We start from the raw sequence: 20991 nt of genomic DNA on the forward strand, positions 1-20991 counted from the left end.
ACAGAAAGACCCATCTCAGGGGACAAGGGCACAGGGAGAGCCACTGCTCCCACAGACACCCTGACCTCAACCCCAGGGCCCATCCCATGTGGCCGCCCACTGCCGGCCAAGACCTGCCTTCCTACACCGCCCCCCTCCAGCCTCCCTTTCTGTCTGCAGATCAGCTTCCTGAAGGCACTTGCCCACTGCTCCCTGTTCGGCATTCAGGGGCAGTTCATGGGCCATGGAGCCTCCTTCTGTTCCTCCCCCTAGGCCCCCAACCTACGGTCTCACTTTCTGATAGAGAAATTCCCTTGAACACCACCACCCCAACTCTGACCAACCACAGGGAGCCGATCTGTGTGGGCACCTCACAGGGTCACCACTGACCCACGTGGTACCTCTGCACGAATTAGGAAAAAGTGCCCCTCTGCCCAGGTGGACGCATGCCCCACCACTGCTCAGCCTGGTGAGAAGAGCATTGGCCAGGTTTTAGCGCCCATCTACCTCTTGGCCAGCTGGCCTTGCACAATGCACAACCTGCCCACCTGTGCAGAGCAGCCCTCTTGGACAGACTACAGAGAGTATACCCACCAAAGGGGCCTGATGAACCCCCAAGTCTTAACTCCTCATTTTAGAAGTGAGAACGTGGAGACCCAGAAGGGGAGGGTAATTTATCCAAGGTCACACCTCAACCTGGGGGCAGACCCAAGGCCCAAGATGCAGATGTCCTGATTCCCAATTTTGTGCCTATTCCCTCAGCTATTTTACCCATGCCTCACTCTTGGGGACAGATGGCCAAGCCAAGACAGCAGGAGAGCTCCTGAAAGCAGTGCGGGGGGGAAGCCTTCCTGCACTAATTACAAGAGAAGTGATAACCTCACCCCAAACTCTGTCTAGACATAAAACTGAACATAAAACTCTCTGAACTGTGTACCTCCTTAACCTTGGCTGGTGTGGAATGTAAATACAGATCATCCCCCATTCATTTCCCATCCACCAACCACATTTATCCCATGCTGCGTCACTGCGAGTATGGCCCCTATGTCCATATAAGTTGGATGTCTTAATTTCTTGTCCAGAGTTCCCACTACCTTCTAATACCACTGAGCCAGAAAAGCTGGGGAAGATACACACACACCCTTTCTCTCTGTCTCTCTGTCTTTCTGGGTGGTGCCCGCGATTACAATATGGCGATTAAGCTCAGGCAGAGCCAGACCTCCTGGTTTTGAGACCCGCCTTTGCCATTTCTTGCCTATGAGATTTCAGGCAGGGCCTTAACTACTCTTTGCCTCAGTTTCCTCTTTAATACAATTAGATCACATCATGCATGACTTCACAGAGGTTATGAAGATCCTGAGAGTGGGTGTTTGTGCCACACTTAGCACAGGGCCTGGCTAATAGCCAGCACTCAGCAAACACTGGCTGTAACTATATTGGGCTGCTGTTTCTTAACACCTTATCCTGGCCCTGTTTTCCTGCAGTTGGGGGTGAGGGTGGGGGAGGGCACTGTCTAAGCTACCTGGCATGGTCTCCATCTCAGTATTCCAACTGACAGAGCAGGGCTGGATTGGCTTGGTAAGTAGTGAGCTCCCTGTCACTGGGAGCAACAAGCAGAACCAGATAAGCATTTGGCAGAGATGTGGCAGAATGGGGTAGGGGATCAGAGAGGTCTTTTCCAAAGTCCTTTCAAACTCAGATAGACCAAATATATGAATAAACCCACATCTCTGGGCACCCACATGGGTGCAACCGTGCCCACCAATGGGGACACACATACAAGGGCACACTCTCCCCAACAGCTTCCAGGACTAGGAGGGAGTGTCTCCAACCTGGCAAGCCAGTAGCCTGGCCCAGCCCCTCCCCAGCACCCCGCAGATTTCTGTGTACACACCAGTATGCAGGTGGCAAGCAGGAGCTTCCAGGGAGGCACCAAGTGGGATTTCAAGGAGCCTGTTTCCTGCCACTCCCAGTTCTCTATTTACAGGCACCACCTGCCAACCCCCCACACCATCACTGCTGCCCAGCTCTGCAACTCTCAGACAGGATGGGGGCAGGGACCAGGAGCCAGGCAACACAGGGTACCTGGGACAGTCCTCTAAAGGGTCAGGGTGCCCAGGATTCGGATATGTTGAGAGGTAAGGATTTTCTTATCAGTGAAGTGCAGAAGGGTCAGGAGCCCTGCCTCCAGCCCAGGCAGCCCAGGCTCAAATCCAGTTCCACTCTCCGGGAGTCGGCCAAGAGGAGAGACTCAGGGAATCCTCACCCGCAGAACTCTTCCTGCCCCTGCCTTCTCCCGTCTCCCACCCCACCGCACACGGCTCCCCAGCCTCCCTCTGGGTGCCGTGTGCTACCTATAAGCCATTCTACAGAGAGGACCCGTGCTGATAAACCAGAGCAGCCGCCCAGCCAAACCGCCTTATCAGCCCAGGATGCATTACTGCGTATTATTTGTCTCTGCAGCAGCTGTGACAGCGGTTCTTCGTTCCTAACAATATTGGCTTCGCCTGGTATTAAAAAGGGCCCCTAAGTGCCACGTATACATCTTCGCTGGGAGAGGACAGCACATGGTGGGGGGGGGGGGGGGGCGATGGCGATGGGGAGGTAGGACAGCCTCTGGGATGAACCAGTCCCTGAGGATTCGTTCAGAGGTGGTTGGTGGTTGCAGAAACTGGGGGAAGGGCAGAGAAGGAGAAGGGGGCGAGGCGCAGAGCTTTCCCCAGGCCGTGTTGCCCAGCCCCACAGCCGCCTTGCCCTCCGCCCCCCAAGAGAGCCGGGCGCTGCAGGAGGCGGGGCGCGCGCACGTGTGTGTTTAAACGTGCGCGCGCGTCCCCCCCCCCCCCCCCCCCCCCCCGCCTTCCTAACACAGCTCGGCTCCTCTTCCCTATCAATGGCCTCTTTGTGGCTGCAGAAGACTGGAACGACGACACGAAGTGCAGGGGGAGGGGTGGGAGGCCGCCTCGAGGACACCCCGGCGGGTGCACAGGACCCCAACTGCTGCCGTCGAGGCCAGGGCTCCCCGGAACCCGGGAGAAGCGCGCTTCCCCGAGGGTCTGCACGCTCTGGAGTTGGAGAAAGGGGCCGAGAGGGCGGTGGCCGAGGCCTCCCCACTCCGCGCTGTGGGGCAGTCACTGTACCCGCAGGCCTGGGAAGATGGGGACGCGCTCTCCCCCGGCCCCAGGCCCGCTAGGTGGCGCTGGGCAGTCGTGCGCCTCCAACCTGCAGGCAGCCCAGAGGGCAGCCTTGAGGTCACCAGCGCACCTGGAGATGGGCTGCGATGGCAGGTGCCTAGGCAGGGACTTGCAGAGGTGGAGGAGGGAGAAAGGAGCAGCATCTCTCCCTCCTTTAGGCACGTCTGTCGGATTTCTTTTGCGCTCAGCTCAGTTGCGTGTCCTCTTGAATCTTGAAGGTCTACACCCCCAGTCCACCAGAAACTCACAATCTCAAACAGACAAGAGATACTCACAGGAAAAGTTACTCCAAAGGCCAAATGAGAAGTACAGCCAGTGCTCTGAATTCAGAAACAAGTGTGGAATAAGACACCACAGACCTCTGGGAGGGCTTGTCTTGACCATTCTGCTCTGAACAGATCAGATGGATGAGAGTCAGGCTTTCCTTCTGGCTCCAGGCACTGGGCTAGGCTCCCAGCATTCACTTGTGGCCAGGCAACCATCCCTGTCCTCAGAGAGTTTGGGGACTAGAGAGGGAGAACGGCATCAGGCAGATAACTAAACAAATAACACTTCAGCCGTCCTAAGTGCACAGCTATATAAAGACATAGGGTGGAATATTCCAGTCGCCCTGGGTCACCTGACCAGTCCTAACCAGGGTTAGAGGTAGGCAGGTTGCATTATGAAAAACATGAGCCCACTTCCCCTTAGTCCAAAGTAAACGTAAAGTTGCCTAACATCCAAAGCGCAATCCAGGCTAGGGTGCCTTTTTTCCTCTAGGGAAACTGAGAAAAGAATCAGTATTCACTGAGCGCCGAGCTCTATGTGCCAGGCATGGTGGGTGTCTTCTCAATCTTCACTCTGTGGGGTGTACGTGAAGCCCACTTTACAGAAGAGGAGACTGAGTCTCAGGGTGGTTAAGGGACCGGCCGAAAGTGCCAAGAGCTAGTTTGTGGCAGAGCTAGGATTCAAACCCACAACTGCCTAAGTCCAAATCCCACACCTCTTCTGCTGGAAAGCACTGCCTCTGGGACAGTCGGGGTTCCCGGCTGCCAGCCGAAGCAGGGAGTATAGGGAGAAGGAGAAAGGGGCAGAGCAGGCTGAGAAGTCACCAGACTGGGGCCCCCATGACCACCCCCCATTCTTCACAGCCAGCCCTTTCTGAGCCTCTCCTGACCAAACCTCCATCCGCTTAGCATTCCGCTCAGTTTCCACTCCGCTCCAACTCCAAATGTTTATCAACACATGCTGTAATGTAATCAGCTCCTGGGAAAATACACACCAGGTAACGGATGCTGACAAGAGTGTCAAACAGATGTCCCCTCCCTGCCTGTCCCTCCCTCCCAGCCAGAGCCGGCACACCCAGGAGGCTAGGGGAGCGCCTCTTGCCACGCCAGCCCTCCAACCCTGGCCACGGAGGCACTCTGCAGGCGGCTGACACCCTGGAGCCCCACGGGGCACAGTGCAGGGGGCTTCACACCCCTCATCTCATCTGGTCCCCGTCCTGGCAGAGTAAGGGTGGTCCTCATCTCTCCACTTGGCAGATGCAGCAACTAAGTCACCAGCGATGATAAGATCAGAAACGGCAGCAAAAGCAGCAAAAAAAGAATGATCGCACCGTCTATCCTTTTATCATCAAGCCACCTCCCCACAGAGCGCTTTGAAAAAAGCTGTCCTCCTCACCTTTCAAAGTTGTTGGATCTCATGCCTAAGGGCCTGGCCTCAGTGGAGCTGGCAGTCCAGGTGTTAGGGGACTGGCAGCCTGGTCCCCATTTCTGCCGCAGCCAAGAGGAGGCTGGGTGCTGGGTGTCTTGCAGCACAGAGGGAGGTTTCCACTGTGGGGGGAGAGAGGAGCTCTGGAGGAGGGGGAGAGCCTTCTTTGTCTTTCTCTCTCCCTTCTCCAAGAACCAGAGCTCCTGGACCCCCAAGGCCCGCCCAGACAGAGGGGAGAGGAAGTGCACAGAGTTGGGGAGCACACAGATGGGACAGGCACCCCCACTCCACTCCAGGATCTCCTGCCCTCCCGGGATCAGCTGTCGGAAACGGCAGTCCTAAAGGAGATTGGTATTTGCTTTTCCCTCCAACGCGGTCAATTGCTCCTTTCATCTGACTGGAGTTGTAAATGAGACTTTATGGGATTCCTAATGATGGCGGTTTCCCTTTATCAGCCTCCAATTCCCACTTCTCAGCCAGGGTTGACTCCGGGAAATGTTTTGACCAGGAATCCAGAATCCAGCAGCAAGCCAGTGCCCTGCTTGCTTCTTTCTCTAGTGCGAGCTGGACCTTGTCAAACAAACCCAGGGGTCCCGGGGGGAGGCTCGCTGCAGAGAAGTCAGATCTGGGTTCCAGGCAGCATTCCAGATGGTGTATTCCACCTCTCCGGCTTCTGCTTCAACCATAAACCTGGGGTAATAATGCCCAGTCCACCCACCTTCCTCTGAGCTGCTGTGAGACTCCACTGAGATTATAGACCGGAAAGCCCTTTGAAATATACAAAGCAATCACCCAGCCTGGTTTTGCTATTGTTGTTGTTATTTCTGTTGTTGTTGTGATTTTGTATAGGTGCAACTGCGAGAGTGAATTAGAGCAACCCAGACATCTATGAGAGTGAGCCCGGTTTTGTACACAGAAGTATGCACTGGGTTGGCAGAAGGAGGGAGCTCTTGTGTTTGCGCCTGCCTTTAAAGGAGTGTCTGGGGCAATGTATGGGGGTCTATGAGTGTATGGGGACATGGGCACGTATTCCAGTGTCTTCATATAATATCCCGTTAACACAAAGCAATATCATAATCCTGTGTGCCAGGCCTTGTGCTGAGACCTTGACAGAGGGGTGCGGGTCAGCATAGGTATGTGGCACCTGCGTGAGGCTGTACACAGAGCGTTTGTCACACACGCATGTGTCGGTGTTGGATGAATGCAATGTCACGTGGGCCTCTTCCTGTCTCGGGCAGCAGGGAGTCCCTCTGTGTGCTTGCCTGAGTTTCAGCGACAGCGTGGGCACGAATGTCGGTGAATCTTGAGTGTATGCAGGCTCGCATGTGTATGCGTGCACACGCATATGGGCGCACACCCACTTCCCTGTTCCTGGACCGATTGGTGTCATCATTCGTTATTTATCAGCTGCCTGGGCTACGGGAGACCCCCACGTGCCCTGAGCTCATTGCCACACAGCCATCAAGCCCACACACACGCTGTGGTGACAGCAGCATGCTTGGGAGGGGGCCAGCGCTCTGCTCTCTGGAGCCACAGTCTGTGCCAGGCCGTGGGGCCCCTGCTGGGGGAACGTACAGATTGATTCCACTAGACTAGGAGGTGCCGGAGGCCTCGCAGATGGGCCAGGCTCAGGGGCCTTGGGGGCAGGACAGACAGAGCTAGCACCAAGTTCAATGACCTGGTCCTCTGGACCTGGCTAGAACAAGCTAAACCCGGGGCCTGGCCCAGGAATGCCAATACCAGCACAATACCAGTAGGGGCTTAGCGTCATACTGGTTGACTTCCACGGGACGTGAAACACCCTTGTGCTCCGCCCGCACTGGGGTTCCTCCCTGCTCCGAGGATTAGATCCAAACTCCCTCAGGCAGTGCATGAGGCCCACACAACCTGGTACACATTTCCTGGCCCCTTCTCCCCCTCTCCTCCTGCACCGCACCAGGCAGACCCAACTACTCAGTCCTACGATGCCCTTGGACCCTTGGGCCTTTTCGTGGCCTTTCCCCCTGCCTGATTTCTCCATAGAATATCCCTGGCTAGCCAGTCCTTGCCAGTCCCCGCCCCTCAGGGTTCAGCCCACCTCCACAGGAATGCTTCCCTCACCCTTCCTGACCCTCTAGAGTAGGGAATGTTCCCCACAACTCTGCCATTCCTATAGGTCCCTAGATTCCCCTATTATCTCACTTCTTTATAGATCCTTTCTCCCCCCTCCCATTGACTTGGGCCCCCCCACCATTGACTCTCCCAGGAAGGGAGAGAGCACGTCTTAGTAGCTCATGGCTTTATTCCAACGCCTAGCATGGTACCCGGCCATAAGCGGGCCACAAATATTTGTTAGTGAATCATTGTTAAAGCCTTCTGTGGGAGAGTGGTTGCCTCGAGTCCTCCATGGTAAATCACAGCATGCATCAGTACGGGCTCTTGGTCTCTCAGACCTCAAGGCTGAGGAGAATTGCGTCCTTCCTCTCCCCCCCACATCCCATCCCTCAGTAAGAAACCTCATGCCCCACCTTTACAATGGAGGTCATCAACGCTATCTCACAAATGAGAAAGCTGAGGTAGAGTGGCTCATGAAGAGAATGACCATCCCCCAATTTGCCCAGAACTTTCCCTGTTCCCATTGGCACTGAAAGCCCCATGTCCTGGGAACACCCTCCGTCCCGAGCAGACTGGTCACCCTTCTCATCCACACTTAGGAAATGGCAGATCTGGGACACAAACCTGGGACTCCTGATTCCAAATCATACACCCCCTCCCTGCCCGGCTGCTCCCTAACGCTCCTCCAAGTTCAATGACCTGCATGGGCATTGTCTACCCTTTGGATGTCACATCCAGGTCACTTGACATCCTCCTGGAGCAGCTGTCCCCAGAAGCATGTACTCAAGGAGTACAGGACATTAATATTAACCTAAATCAAATAAAATTCAGAAGCTCATTTCTGGAGGAAAAGCACTTTACATAATATGGGAAAAAAGTAAATCTAGTATTAAAGTAACTTTATAATGATGTTAAAGTAAATTTAAAAAAAAAAAACTTCCCCTGCAAATTGTTTCCATTTCTCCATGCTGCCTTCCCATTTTTTTTAGGAACATCTTTTTCTTTACAGGGTTGCAATGCATTTTATGTATCATGCTTTTTAGTTCACACCATAGAAATATGGTTCAGATTTTCCTCATCCTGGATGCATCATGTCACTAACATCCTTCATGAGCCCAGATCATGCGAAGTCTGGGCTCAGGGCTGCCTCCTTATCCAGGAACTCCTTCCTCGGCAGGACTTCCTAACTCAGAGCCCCAGCTGGACTTCCAGGGGTTGCCACGTGACTACTATCCTGTGCGTGCATGCCCTTTGCTGGCCAGAGGGGGATGGCTTTCATCGGATCCTGAAAAGGCCTGAGGCCCAGAGAGGTCAAGACCCACAGCTCCACAGTGCCCCCAGAGAAGATGGTGCAGCCACATCCCCACACACCCAGGACAAGTGTCCTTAACACGCTTTCTCCATAAGACTCGGGCTCACCCCAGATCTCCATCCTTCCCCTTCAATCAATTCCATTTCTTGACTTCCATGGGGCTCTCCAAAAAAAAAAAAAAAAAAAAAAAATCCAGTTTCTCTAGACAAGTAGTACATCCTGATAATTATCCTGACCACAACACCTGCCCACCCCCAAACTGAAGGCACCAGCAAAGGGAAGGGAGTGTGGGTGGGACGCCAAGCATCTTCTTCCTCTTTCCTCCCCTTTGCCTTCCCCATGGGGTACGCTGCAGGCAGAAGCCTCCCCAGCCCCTTGCCGTGTCTTGGTCTCAGCTCCCTGGTCCACGCAGGTCTTCAGCAGAACCCCCTTCCCAGGAGCGCCGTTGAGTTTTTAAGCTTCCCAAATCAGAAATGCTGACAAGGACTGTGGACACGGTGATCTGCAGGAATGCATGGAGTGCCTTCTGACCCGAGGCAGGGTATAGACTAGTTTGCCTTCTGGGTCTTCTTTCTGGAGAGCTGGTTGGTTCAAGGTGGAACCGGGGCCTTCTACCATGGCTCAGAGCTCCCGCTCCCAGAGCTGTGGAGCTCCCTGGGACAGCATCGCCCACGAGGGAGAGGCTGGCTGCCTGTCAGCCATCTTGGTACCACTCTGATGTAGCGGACCATTGCGCCTGGGGAGCAGCTGTGTTCAGCTGGTCCATTGTCCCCAAGAGCAATGGCAGCCGGGGCAATAGGGAGGCTCTGCAGTGATCTCTGGGAGAATAACAATAATTAAATGTTGCTAAGCACTATGGGATACACAGGCACCACCATAATCACCACAGCTACCAAGGTGATGATAACAGTAATTAGGCGCTGTGGTTTCCCACTGCCTGGGGTGAGGTTGGCCTGACGGGTTAGGGAAAGGGGCACCCATGCCAGCGGGTCCTCTCTGGGGCTGGCTAGGGCTTGGCCATACTTCCTCTAGAGAGTTTCTCTTCCTCTCCTCTCCTCTTGCCCTCGGCCTCCATTGACCCTCGACTGGGGACCAGGCTCACAGGAAAGGGTGACCCCCCCTTTCGGCATACCACTGTAATATATGTTTGAGTTTATCTTCTATCAGCAGATTTCTGGGTATTGGGGGATCTTGGGGACTTCTAAATAGGGCTCCCCCTCACATCAAAGTACCCTTTATTAGCCAATTACTAAATGACACAGAGGGGCCTGGAATATGGCCGGGAGGGGAAGTCATTATTGTATTGACTTTGGGTCTTGTCCAAACCCAACAGCTGCCTCTCTGAAAGAGCCCGTGGAGGCTGAGGGAGGGCTCTGGGATCGTTTCCTGGGGGTGGCACCTTCCTCAGGGCCGATCTCTGTCTGGTCACAGCCCCCAGCCGGGGGAGAGGTGATAAAGGAGAGTCCACGTGCTTGTCCTTTGAGTGGCCTATCACTCCTGCCGTCATCAAGCCTCGGAGCCGGGAGGGAATGCGGAGTTCCTGCAGGCCCCTCTTCACACCAGGGCAAGAATCCCACGGCCAGCAACGCCCATACAGGGCCCTGGGCCTCAGTCTGAAAAGACACAGGGAGCTGATTCCATTGTCGTTCCCTCCACAGCCTCCCCAGACTAAACCGAGATCTACTTCCCCAACCCACATGCCTACTGGTGCTGATTCTCCTCGAGGAAGGCACACAGACTGGCCTTGGTCCTCTTCCCTTCAGGTTTTGGAAGATTGCTAATCCCACCTCCCTTCCGCCTCCTTTGGCACCTCCTTTGGCCTCTCCTTTACGAGGTCTGAAGTCACCTCTCTCATCGCTGTGAGGGTAATGTCAGCTCCGACCTCGCTGCACGGACCTGATCATTTACTTCCCTCATTTCCACCCCAAAACTTCTGTCTTCCCCGCTCTCCTCACATTGCCTCCAGGCTCAGAGAAAGGTAAGGCCTTTCTTTTCCAAGGCTGACCTCCAGCCCAGCGCCACTGCCCACACCTCCTCCGGGGCCCGCTCCATGAAAGGCATCCTCTTGAATGCCTCACACTTGTTTTTCCAGATCGCACGGTTCACGAGCCCTTTCCCCTCTGCCTGCAAGATGTTCAGTAGCTTTGGATTTCCCAACAAAAAGAGGGGAAAGAAGGCGTTTGGTCCCTGTTGTGCTAAGCCTCTCCAAGCTTCTGAGCCATGTTACTCATTCTGTCCACCACCAAACTTCCCCAGAGCAGGGCGGACACCTGCTGCCTCTGCTGGTCACCTTCCATTTGCTTCTCCTGCCTCTCTGATCCGGGTTCTGCCCAGATTCCACCTTCAACAGCACTCTCACAGGTCACTGGTGTTTCTGCCACCCTTTCCAAAGACCCCCTTCTTTTCTTTTCTTTTTTTTTAAGATTTTATTTATTTATTTGAGAGAGAGAACAGCAGGCAGAGGGAGAAGGAGAAGCAGACTCCCCGCTGAGCAGGGAGCCCAACAGGGGTCTCAATCCCAGGATCCTGGGATCATGACCTGAGCCACCCAGGCACCCCCAACGACCCCCTTCTGATCCCCAGCTGTTTCTACTGGCAACCTCCTCCTGCAAGAAATTCTCTCCTCACTTAGCTCCCACAGCAACCCTATCTCTGTGCACTCCTCCTCCCTCACTGACCAGTCCTCCTCTATCCATCCTACCCGCAATATTGCCAGATTCATCTCCAGAAAGCACAGCTCCAGCAGCCCCCAGTAAGTGCTTCTCTGTTCAGAGACACTCCATGGCTCACTGAGGCCTGCAGAAAAAAAAAATCACAGAGTTCTGAAATCATGCAACTACAGTCGACCCTTGAAAATCATGGGTTTGAGCTACACCGGTCCACTTACACACGGATTTTTTTTTCAATAAATACAGTCCAGTTCTGTAAAGGTAGCTCCTTTTCCTTATGATTTTCTTAATAACATCTTCTCTTCCCTACTTGATCGTAAGAATCCAGCATATGATATGTAGAACATACAAAATGTGTTAACCGACTACTTACGTTATCTGTAAGGCTTCTAGTCAACAGTAGGCTATCAGTAGTTAGGCTATCAGTGGTTAAATCTGGATTCAGATTTTCAACCATGTGGGAAGCTGGTACCCCAACCTCCATGTTGATCGAAAGTCGACTATAGACGCAGTACAGAATATATCATGTTACAATATGTTGGGTTCGGGGGAGTCAAACTTTTTAAGCAGCAGAATCATGAAAAAGGACCTTCCTCAAAAGTCCCATGCTGAAAGAGCATGAAAACAAGGTGCTCTTGAACAGGGCTCCTAATGAGGCAGAGAGTGGAGAACCCCCAGGAAATTCTAGGGCTTTCGAAACACAATCGGAAAGCCGCTGAACAGATTAAACGCCTCACTGTGAGATGAGACAATGGGAGCCCAGAGAGGAGAAGTGATGGTAGAAAGTTAGTCAACCCACACATTTTCACCGAGTGCCCCCCAAGGGTGAGGCACATTCGAGGTGCTAAGGATAGAGCAGACAAGACCCGCATGGTCTGCCCTAGAGGGGCTGAGAGCCTGGGAAGGAAAGAATCAAATATCACAAGCAATTACAGAAGGGGGACGGCATGCAAGGGCTCTGTGACAGCATATAGGAGGGGACTTGCCTGGTCTAAAGGGCAGAGGGGGCCACTCTGGGGAAGTAACACAGGTAAACTGAGCCCTCAGAAATAAGCGGCTGGCCAAAGGGAAAAGGAAGAGCATCCGTGCAGATGGAACAGCATGTGCAAAGGCCAAGGATGCCAGTTTAATGGTCTCATGGAACCTCGGGAAAGCCCGGTGCCCCTACTCTGTGCCCTGGAGCTGGGTGAGATGAAGCCCCACAGACCCCGAGGAGGACTGGACACAAGCCCCACTGTCTGGCAGGCCAAGGAAGCATTCTCGGGTATTCGGACCCGCTCATTTGCAACAGAACACAATCCACGGCTAAACGCAATGTGATATTGTGGATCGGATCCCCGCACTTGGAGCAGACATGGGTAGAAAAATGAGGAATCCGATAAATTCTGTAGTTCGGTGCATAGTATCGCATCAGTACTAATGGCCTAGTTTTGACGAATGTACTCTGGACACAGAAGACACTGACATGGAGGGAAGCTGGGTGAAGGGCACATGGAAACTCTGTTCCATCTTTGCTACTCTTTGGTAAATCCAAAATTACCTCAAAATAAAGACTGTAAAGATTCAGATGTCCCCCTGGCACCACGGCAGAGAAGAGCAAAATTGGATGTGGGGAGCGAGGTTTCAGTTAGAGCGATGACTAACACTTACACAGTTCTGTATATACACCAGACACGCGCCCAGGTGCTTCACATTGTTCAACTCGTTGAATCCTCACAATCCCACAAAGTAGGGGCTACTCTTCCCCTTCATTTTACAGATGAGGACCTTGAGCACAGAGAGGTTAAGTGATTTGACCAAGGACACACAGCTACGAGGCAGCAGAGGGGGGCGGTTTAAGGATTCAGGCAGTCTAGCTCCAGAGTCCCAAGTGCTCAACCGTCACGTTTCACTCCCTCCCTTCAGTGTGCACTGGCTCTACAGGCCGGGGGCAGTGGGGTGGGGGGGTTAGTCACAGGGATCGGGCAGAAATTGTGAGCATGTGGATAGCATGCTAATAGTAGAAACGGAGCAATCGCTAGACTTCATATTGGAAGCAGAATGAACAGTGTTTGCTTTTGGATTAGAATATGGTGGTTGAAGAAGCAGCAACAATGAGTCCCAGGCTTCCCGCTTAAGGGACCAGAGCCTAGTCTCCTGACACTTGGTCCTGCCTCTTCACGCCCCTGAAGGGCATCTTTCAGACCTTTTGCCTTCTGGCTGCACTTTCCTGTCCCTTTCTCTTACACAACCCCAGAATGCAAAACAAAACAAAACAACCGTGCACTGCTCACTGTTCCCACACAGGAGCCCCAACCCCTCCCACCTTCATGTTCTTGTACAAGCTGGTCCCTCCACGGAAATTCTCTCCTGGATCTCCCTTGGTCCAAATGTGATCTACCCTTCAGGGCCTAAGGCAAAAGACACCTCTTCCAGAAGTCTTCCCTGCTCTCCACAATGAGAAGCACTCACTTCTTCCTCTAGATGGCCATGTTTGGGGGCTGTCTTTGGCAGTGACCAGCTTTCATGCTATAAGATGGTTATTTGAGTGAGGTCTTGGTTGTTGGCTTTTGTGCCCTCGGTAGCTAGCATAGCATATACTCAAAAACATATCTGTTTACTCTCTGAGTAAACAAGCTCTATCTTATTTTCCTTTGTGTCATCCCTAGCTCTCTTTTCTGTCTGCTGTAACCCACCCCCCCCACACACACACGCGCGACTGGTACCCATGTTGGTGCTTTGCACGTTTTAGGGCTTGCTTAAAGGTGATGAGTGAATGACCATACTATCTCATTTCCTTGCCTTCATCTTCCCCATCCAATCCGTCTGCAGGCAGCCATGCCAACCCCCAGACATGCCCTTTCTGGAAGCTCATTTAAGAGCAGAGCAGAGAAGCCTCACCCAAGGGTGAAGAGGTAGGAGAACATGAGTGCAGAAGTTGTGGGTACTGGTACCTCTGGATTTGTCCCCTCAGACCCATCCATTCAGCTCCTACAATGCACCAGACAGAGTCTCAGGCCGTGGCAATAAACCAACTCAGCCGTGGCCCTTAGGAGTACCCAGGGGCCAGAGGGGAGGTATCTAGCTGCTGGAGTGGGCACCACGAATCAAATTTCATAAGACATTCCCCAGCATAACCCCCCCTCCCCGGGGGCATCCAGGCATTCACAGAGCCACAGGCCTCTCTCTTCCCCAAGTCTAAGGCTCAGGCTAGAACCAGCATGTGTGTCCCACTCACCCAGCTGGTGCTGGTCCTTGTGACTTTCTCCTACGGACTTCCCCCACCTGAAATCCAGTCTCTTGAATGCCTCCCCACTCCAGCACACGTCTGTCTGTTAGATGACTCACCCAGCCCCTGTGTCCCTTCTCCCCAGAAGCCTCCCTGATCCCCATCCCACTCCAGGCAGAACAGGGCACTTTCTCCGCAACCCACCAAATCCTGGGTGTGCACCTCTGGACACACTACACACAGGAAATACTGGCTTATAACATCAGTTTCTATATCTGTCTTCCTTCTTTGCCCCCCAAACTAGACTGTGTGCCTTTAGGGCAATGATGGTGTCTCATCCCCAAGTCTGGCAAAGTGCTTCATACAAAGAAAGCTCGATTATATTTGTTAAATATAAAAGACGTGTACATGAGTGCACAAACATCCACGTTTGAGTGCCAAATTAGACCACTTCAGCAGGAAAATGAGAGACGGCCCAGGGCAAGATCCCCAATAGTGAGAAAGTGGTGCCCTCCTTGCCCAGCCTGGTTCTGCTTCTCCTGCATCCAGGAACTGGAATTTATATTTTATCAAGAGACTGGCACTTCCCCTCTGTTCCTGCCAGCTGGACAACGGCAGCAATGGGCAAAGGGCGTGTTATCTGGTCAGGCATCTGGGGAGAACTTGTTCCTCCCTGGTGGGAAACTGTCCGTCTGTCTGCCTTCCCCCAGGGTGGAGGATGAGGGTAGGAGATCCAGAGGGAAGGCGCAGAGGACAGGCTTGGGGCTGCCAAGGGTCCCCGAAGGGCCCAGCCGCCTTGGCAGGAAGCCAACCACACCCGGATGTGGTGGGTGGTGAACGGGAGGCGGAGAGTCCCTGCCCCGCCGCGGACACTGGCTGGATGGGTCACTTTCACGGGATTCCTGCAAATCGCCCCAAACCAAGGCTCTGCCAGAGGGAGTAGAGCTCGATTTCCCGCTGGTTTCAGGAGGGGAGGAGGCTTCAGTTTCAGGGAAAGGAAACCCTGCAAAGGGAGCGGAGATTAGAAAAGACCAGAAACCTCAGTGGCACCATCTCACCCACGGTTGCCCACCACCGACGTCTCTGGCAGCTTCCCGTCGTCTGTCCCCGCGTAGCTGCCTCTCCCTTCAGCATTCAGGTGATGCAGAGAGGGGAGCTCTGGCTGTGGGGTTCCAGTTCCAAGTCGGCCGGCCACTTTCTGCCCTTGTGCCCCTGAGCGAGTGGCCTTCCTCTCCTCTGGGCCGCTGTTTCCGCATCTGTAAAATGGGGCCAAGGTTGGAGTAGAGGGCCTGTAGAAGCCCTTCCTGCTGGACTTTGCCAGATCCAGTAGTCTCCATACTGCACGCTCCCTCCTCCACAGCCCACTCTCCCCCTACCCCCGCCCCATCTTAACTCCACCCCCACCCAGCAGCCTCGCCCCCCACGCCGGCCGCTAGGGGTCACTGCCTCCCTTTGTCAGCGAGGAGGAGGGCGGCTAGCCCTCTCGCCCTGCGCAGGCGGGAAGGCGGCCGAAGGGGCGCCTCCCGAGCCAGTGGGCCTCGGCGGACCCCCGCCGCCCTCGCTGGGGACCCGCCTCCGCCGGGGGCCGGAAGGGGCGCGCGGCCGGGCCGGGCCGGGCCAGGGCCGGGCGGGAGCGGGCGGCGCGTCGGGAGCCTGGAGGGGGTTAACGCTGGCCCCTCCCCCTCGGTCTGACATCACGGCGAGAGCGGCTGAGAGGCTGGAGCTCGGCGAGTGAGAGAAAGAGCGAGAGAGGCGAGCGCGGCGCGAGTCGGCGCCCGGGCAGCTGCACATTGTTGCGGATCGCCGGGACCCGGCAGCGCGAGCAGCGCAGCGGCGGCGGCGGCGCGGGGTGGGTGTGGGGGGACGCGCGGCGCACCCGGCTGGCCCCTCCGCGCTCGGAGCCGCACCGCCCCAGCCGCCGAGCCGCGCGCCCGCCCGCCCGCCGCCTGGGCCCGGAGCCCACCGCGCCGCCCGCCCGCCCGCCGCCCTCGGAGGACGGCCGGCCATGGACGCCTGCAAGTTGGAGCCGAGCGGGAGGGCGTGAGCGCGCCGGGGGCCGGGAGCCCGCGCCGCGCAGCCGGGCAGCCGGGCGCGCCGGGGGTGGGTCCCTCTCCCCAGCCCGGCCCTGCGTGGAAGAAGAGGGCGGGGACCGGCGCGGGGAGGAGAGCGGAGGAGGAGAAGGGGGCATGACTCGTGCAACTTGCGGCGGGCATCCACCGAGCCTCTGAGCCGCCGGCGGCCCGGGGCCCGGACTGCGGCCGCGCGGATCGCACCCAGCCCACCCCGCCCCGGCTGACGGCTGCGGCTGACCTGGATCCTCGGAGCGCCCGCCGGCCGGCAGCAATCAGCCTTCGTCTTCCGGACTGGTTTCTGGAGCGCGGGGAGCGCTCTCCTCGCGGCCCCTCTCGCCGGACCCCCGGCCCCCGATGGCTCGGATGGGGCTTGCGGGCGCCGCTGGACGCTGGTGGGGACTCGCTCTCGGCTTGACCGCATTCTTCTTCCCAGGTAAGCGCGTTCCGCCTTTGCCTTTTTCTTCCCCACTATCCATTGCCTTCCCGGGGCTGGGAGCTGGATGGCGGGCACGTCTGGGTTATAGGCAGAGAAAGGAGCCAGAAAAGTTGGGTCACGGCTTAGGTGAGGGGGGTGCGGGTGGCACGGCGGAGAAAGAGAGGATGAGAAGCCCAGCAGCCTGCCCTGCGGGGAAGCGATTGGATGCACGTCTCTGTGTAACAAGAAAGCACTTTCTCCGCTCAGTTCTTCACAAAAATAATAATAGGTAATAGCGTTCTATTTATTTAATAACAAGGTCTCAGCTCGGGAAGCAGTTTGGAAACACTGTATGTTTCATAAATGCAAAATAATCACCGTAATCGCCGTCTGGGGTATGAGACAACAGACCCAGGGGGAGGGCGTCAGTCTCGGAGCCCGTGGGCTGTGGGTCTGGAGGGCGGCAGGGGGGCTTCGTCTCTGTCCCCAGCCCCTTCGCCAGACGGCTTCGCGCGCTCGGGCCCCCTCCCGCCCCACGTAGCCCCACGCGGGCGCCGAGAGCCCGCTCCTGCGTCAGAGGCAGCTTCTCGCTCACCTGCGGTTCCTCTCCCGGGGGGTGAGGCCCGGGATGCGCGGGCTCGCAGCCTCCGGGCCTTGCGCGGGCTGGACTTCGCCTCCGAACTCTGCTCGTAGTTTGGGGGCTCCTCCCGGAGGAAGCGCCGCGGACTTGGTGCCAGCCAGGTGGCTGCATGACCCACTTTCCCGAGGATGCCCCTCGTGTCCTTCCTCGAGGTGCCGGCGGCCGAGGGGTTAACCCGACGCCCGACCCTGGGGTGGCCCGCGCGGGCCCATCTGACGGGTGGAGTGGGGTGGGGGCGGAGGCCGCCGGCAGCGTATTGTGCTGGGGAATCAACTGGAAAATGCGTTTAGGAGGCAAATCCTACCGAGTCCCCTCGCCCGGTTTTAACCCTTTGTGTCCCTGGGGAAGCTGCCTGACACCCATGGTGGCTGGTGACACCAGCGGGGCCCCAGGTGGGGGTGGGGGCTCCTCCATCCCTCTGGGAAGAAACCTGAGAGGACCTCCCGCTGGGGCTAGATGGGGTTTGGCCGGAGCACGTGGTCTGGCCTTAGGGTGGCAGAATCAGGGGTCAGAGTACAGAGAGACCAGCTCCGCGTGGGGGACAATATAGGATCTCCACTGCCGTTGGCAGCAGTTCCTTGGAGATGCCCGCGATGCCGCAGACTCCTGGGCTAGTGTGTTACCCCGGGGTTGCCCGGCTGGCTGCCGAGTTGCCGGGCTGGTGTGCACCTCTGGAAGGCAGGAATCTGGCCTCGTATTCAGTTCTGTACCCCTTCTGCCGCCAGCTTACTGCCAGGGCTCCACAGATCTCGCCGAGTGGCCAGTGGCATTGTAAGCACTTTATAGAAGCCAGCATAAGGGTTCTCCCACCCCTACAGCCTGTGGGGTGCTGCCCTGCTAGGTGTGTGGGGGTGGGGCACTGCCCATTTCCAGGGTCCTGACTAGTCCCTTCCCTGGCAGGGTGCTCATGGGGAGTGAAGGTCTTTCTCTCACACTGGACCTGCTGGGAAGCCAGCAGGAACGGAGCTCAGGCCCTGCCTAGGACTCCTCTGACCCCTAGGGGTTTGGACTTCTGGGAACCCTTAACTGCATAGCGTCCACACCAGGATTTTAGGGAAAGGCGAGCTGTGGGAGAGTTGTTGGTCTGGCACACCCGGGGTTAACCTAATCCTGGTCGGACAAAGAGTGGGAAGGTTTGGGGGAAAAGAATGAACTCACCCCCACCTTCCCTCCTTTGGTGGTTCTCTTTCCCCCAGCTTTGTGATACACAGTGGTTAATTCCTTCTTGGAGGGGGCATTGGACGCCTGCCCTGCTCCACCCCGCTCAGGAAGTGGGGCCAGGGAGATGGCACCCTCAGCCTGGCTCTAGTGTAGATACTCCCCGTACCAGACATCCAGATTGAGGGGTAGGAGGCAGACCCAGAACCCCAGCTCAGACAGACACTTCGTAAGTGCGCCTCAACTGTCATTGTCATGGCTGTCGGGCATCAGGGGCGGCCAGCACTCCTGTACCCTTTGCCGATGCCCCTGGTCCCCTGCAGAGGGAGGCAGGAGGGTATGGTGGCGCCCATCTGACACTTAGATGGAGGCCAGTAGGCTCGAAGTCAGCTGCCCACAGCCCGCTTCCCACCCCCTGCCAGCTCCCTCCTGAGTGCTGCTCCTCTCTGGGGACTTGCCAGCCTGATGCTCTTTTCTGGGTTCTTCTTGGCTATGTCAGTCAGGGAGCACAGACCAGAGGACCCCTCTGGGGGAAAGCAGGTGAGGGCAGCCCCCAGTGTGAATGATGGCCCCCTGGCTAAAAAAAAGAACAAAAACCACACCACTCCCAATCTGGCTATTGACGTGTAAACACAGAATTATGTTTTTCCAACACAGACTTTACTCCCAGTCTGGGCGGTGAAGCCCCATGAGCTTCTGAGATAACAGTCTGTGGTTCCTACAGGTTAACTCCCAGGAGAGGGCCAGGGGGACTGTGGGCTGCACCCTAAAGAGGGCCAGGAGGAGCCCCGGGGAGGAGGCAGAGAACCTGCCTTTGAAGCAGGTGCGCAGAGCTGGTATCCCACCTACACCACACCCTCCCTAATTGGCTTCCCCAAACCTTTTGTCTGGAAAGGGAACACACACCCCAGGTGTCAGGCACACCCTCGGAAGACCTGTCCCGCTTCGGCTGTCACACACCCCTTCTCTGCAGTCCGTGCAGAGCTCCCAGAAGGTTGTTTCCTTCGAAACTCGGAGTGTCAGAGCTGCTGGGCTCTTTCCCCCTCTCCCCGTTCCTCACAGGCAGCCCTGTCCTCCGGCTTGCTGGGCTGGGCACTGTGGCTAAACCCATTCTGCTGGCCTGGGGGTTACAGCATGTGTGAGAGCGGTCCCTGGGCTGCTGTGCCGTGGAGAGTGGCTCGGAATCAGATTCTGGGCTGGAGAGCCACAGCTGGAGGAGAGAAGACAGTGCAGAGCCTGGGCCCCGCAGCCCTGGCCGAGCGGCTGAGAAGGCATCTCTGAGCCTGAATACCTGTAGCTGGCGGGGGGCGGGGGGGACCCTCGTGGTCCATTGCTGTCCAAAAGCGTGGTATTAGTTCCCCTCTCTGCCACCCAGCTTTGCACAATGAATCTACCTCGTTGGCCACTTCCTGACCCAGGCCCCAGTTGAACGTTGCCAGGATGGTGACACCAGCCGGCAGAACCCCAGTGCTAACGACTGAGCCAGCGGGCCAGGGCAAGGGGTGGGGGGTCCGGGCAGAGGGTCTGCCCCGGCTGCCGTGTCTGCGTACTGCCATTGTTTAGCAGCTGACTGATGTTCATTGTTCGGCACAAACAGAAAGCACCCAAGGGAGGTGTGAATCTACCTTCGATTTTCCCGATTGTATCTTTCCTGGTGAACCTGGTACCTTGAATGGCTCCTACCTGGGGCAGAGACAGACAGAGAGGGGGCCTATGTGTTCACCTGTTTTCCTGTTATTGTGTTGTCTGTTGGATTTTTTTTTTTTTAACTTTGCGTGTTGGCCTGGATGCCAGGCTGGGATGGACCCTAGCTAGCTGTCGGACTTAGGCCATAACGGTTCCAACAGTCTGTCTGCATGTTGTCTCACCGTCAGTGTTGAGTGGGTACACGCACACGCGTGTGCAAGGCTTTGTGTGCTTGTGTTGGTAATTTACAATGCTTTGGACCCGTGCAGACCCACAGATGGGTTTGAGGGCTAGGAGATGTTTTTCACTGATAATGTGTGGATCACCTGGGGACTGGGGCCATAAATAGATATCAGGAGGATATTCACACGTAACTGATGACTTACGTCTCTCCAACTAGGATTTTGTGAGTGGCTCTGTGCCTTGATAATAACCCGTGTCGGTGTCAGAGTGCCCAAGAGGTGATTTTGGGGAGAGACCTAGGATTTGCCCTCAGCTAGCTCCTTCCTAGATGGGCTGTCAGGTCCTTCGTGGGGTGAGCAGCCTCTACACTGGTTGCTGTTCCTGTTCTTTCCTTGGTTTTAGACTGGACCTCTGCATGCTCACAGGGAGAGGCTCCCCTAGAGAGACTTTGCTCTCTTGTCTCCCAGGCAGATAGCATCCAGAACCTGCTGCTCACTGGGGCCTGGCTTGTCCCCCAGCTTCTGGAGATCCCTGCAAGGCTGGGAGGGGCCCTGGGAGATAGGTTTTTCAGCTACCGATTTGGCACCTTTGCTTCCAGTGTGAGTACTTGGGGAGCAAGGGGATCATCGGAGCGGGGCGGGGGGATGTGGCATACTCTGAGCATTTAAAAAGGGGCATGAGAGTGGGCTTTG

At 56.1% G+C, this 20991-nt stretch overlaps 2 protein-coding genes across 2 annotated transcripts in view; one reads left to right on the plus strand and one right to left on the minus strand.

Annotated features, from left to right (window-relative positions):
• Positions 1-9477: 9477 nt before the first annotated feature.
• LOC123948844 lies at positions 9478-16333 on the minus strand. Its single transcript, XM_046015972.1, has 4 exons — positions 15839-16333; positions 15208-15517; positions 10970-11064; positions 9478-9881 (listed from the first exon to the last, which is right to left on the minus strand). The coding sequence occupies exons 1-4, from the start codon at positions 16331-16333 to the stop codon at positions 9564-9566; spliced, it is 1218 nt and encodes a 405-aa protein (XP_045871928.1). The 3' UTR covers positions 9478-9563.
• NECTIN1 (nectin cell adhesion molecule 1) overlaps positions 15904-20991 on the plus strand; it is a 63188-nt gene continuing 58100 nt past the window's right edge. Inside the window, exon 1 of the mRNA XM_046015046.1 lies at positions 15904-16650. Within this exon, the coding sequence (XP_045871002.1) occupies positions 16572-16650 (79 nt within the window). The 5' untranslated portion in view covers positions 15904-16571. The remainder of the gene's footprint in view (positions 16651-20991) is intronic.

The sequence above is a fragment of the Meles meles genome, chromosome 8 (assembly GCF_922984935.1).
Source record: "Meles meles chromosome 8, mMelMel3.1 paternal haplotype, whole genome shotgun sequence".
Lineage (NCBI taxonomy): Eukaryota > Metazoa > Chordata > Mammalia > Carnivora > Mustelidae > Meles > Meles meles.

Bases quoted from the DNA above. Each gene is read 5' to 3' on its own strand.
- LOC123948844 (XM_046015972.1), bottom strand. From the start codon at position 16,333: ATGCCCCCTTCTCCTCCTCCGCTCTCCTCCCCGCGCCGGTCCCCGCCC. The intron at 15,518-15,838 runs GTCAGACCGAGG...GGGCGGGGGTAG, and splicing joins TCAGCCGCTCTCGCCGTGAT to GGGGAGAGTGGGCTGTGGAG. The intron at 9,882-10,969 runs GTAGGATGGATA...GTGTCTTTTCAG, and splicing joins TGAATCTGGCAATATTGCGG to ACTGAGGCCCAGGGCCCTGT.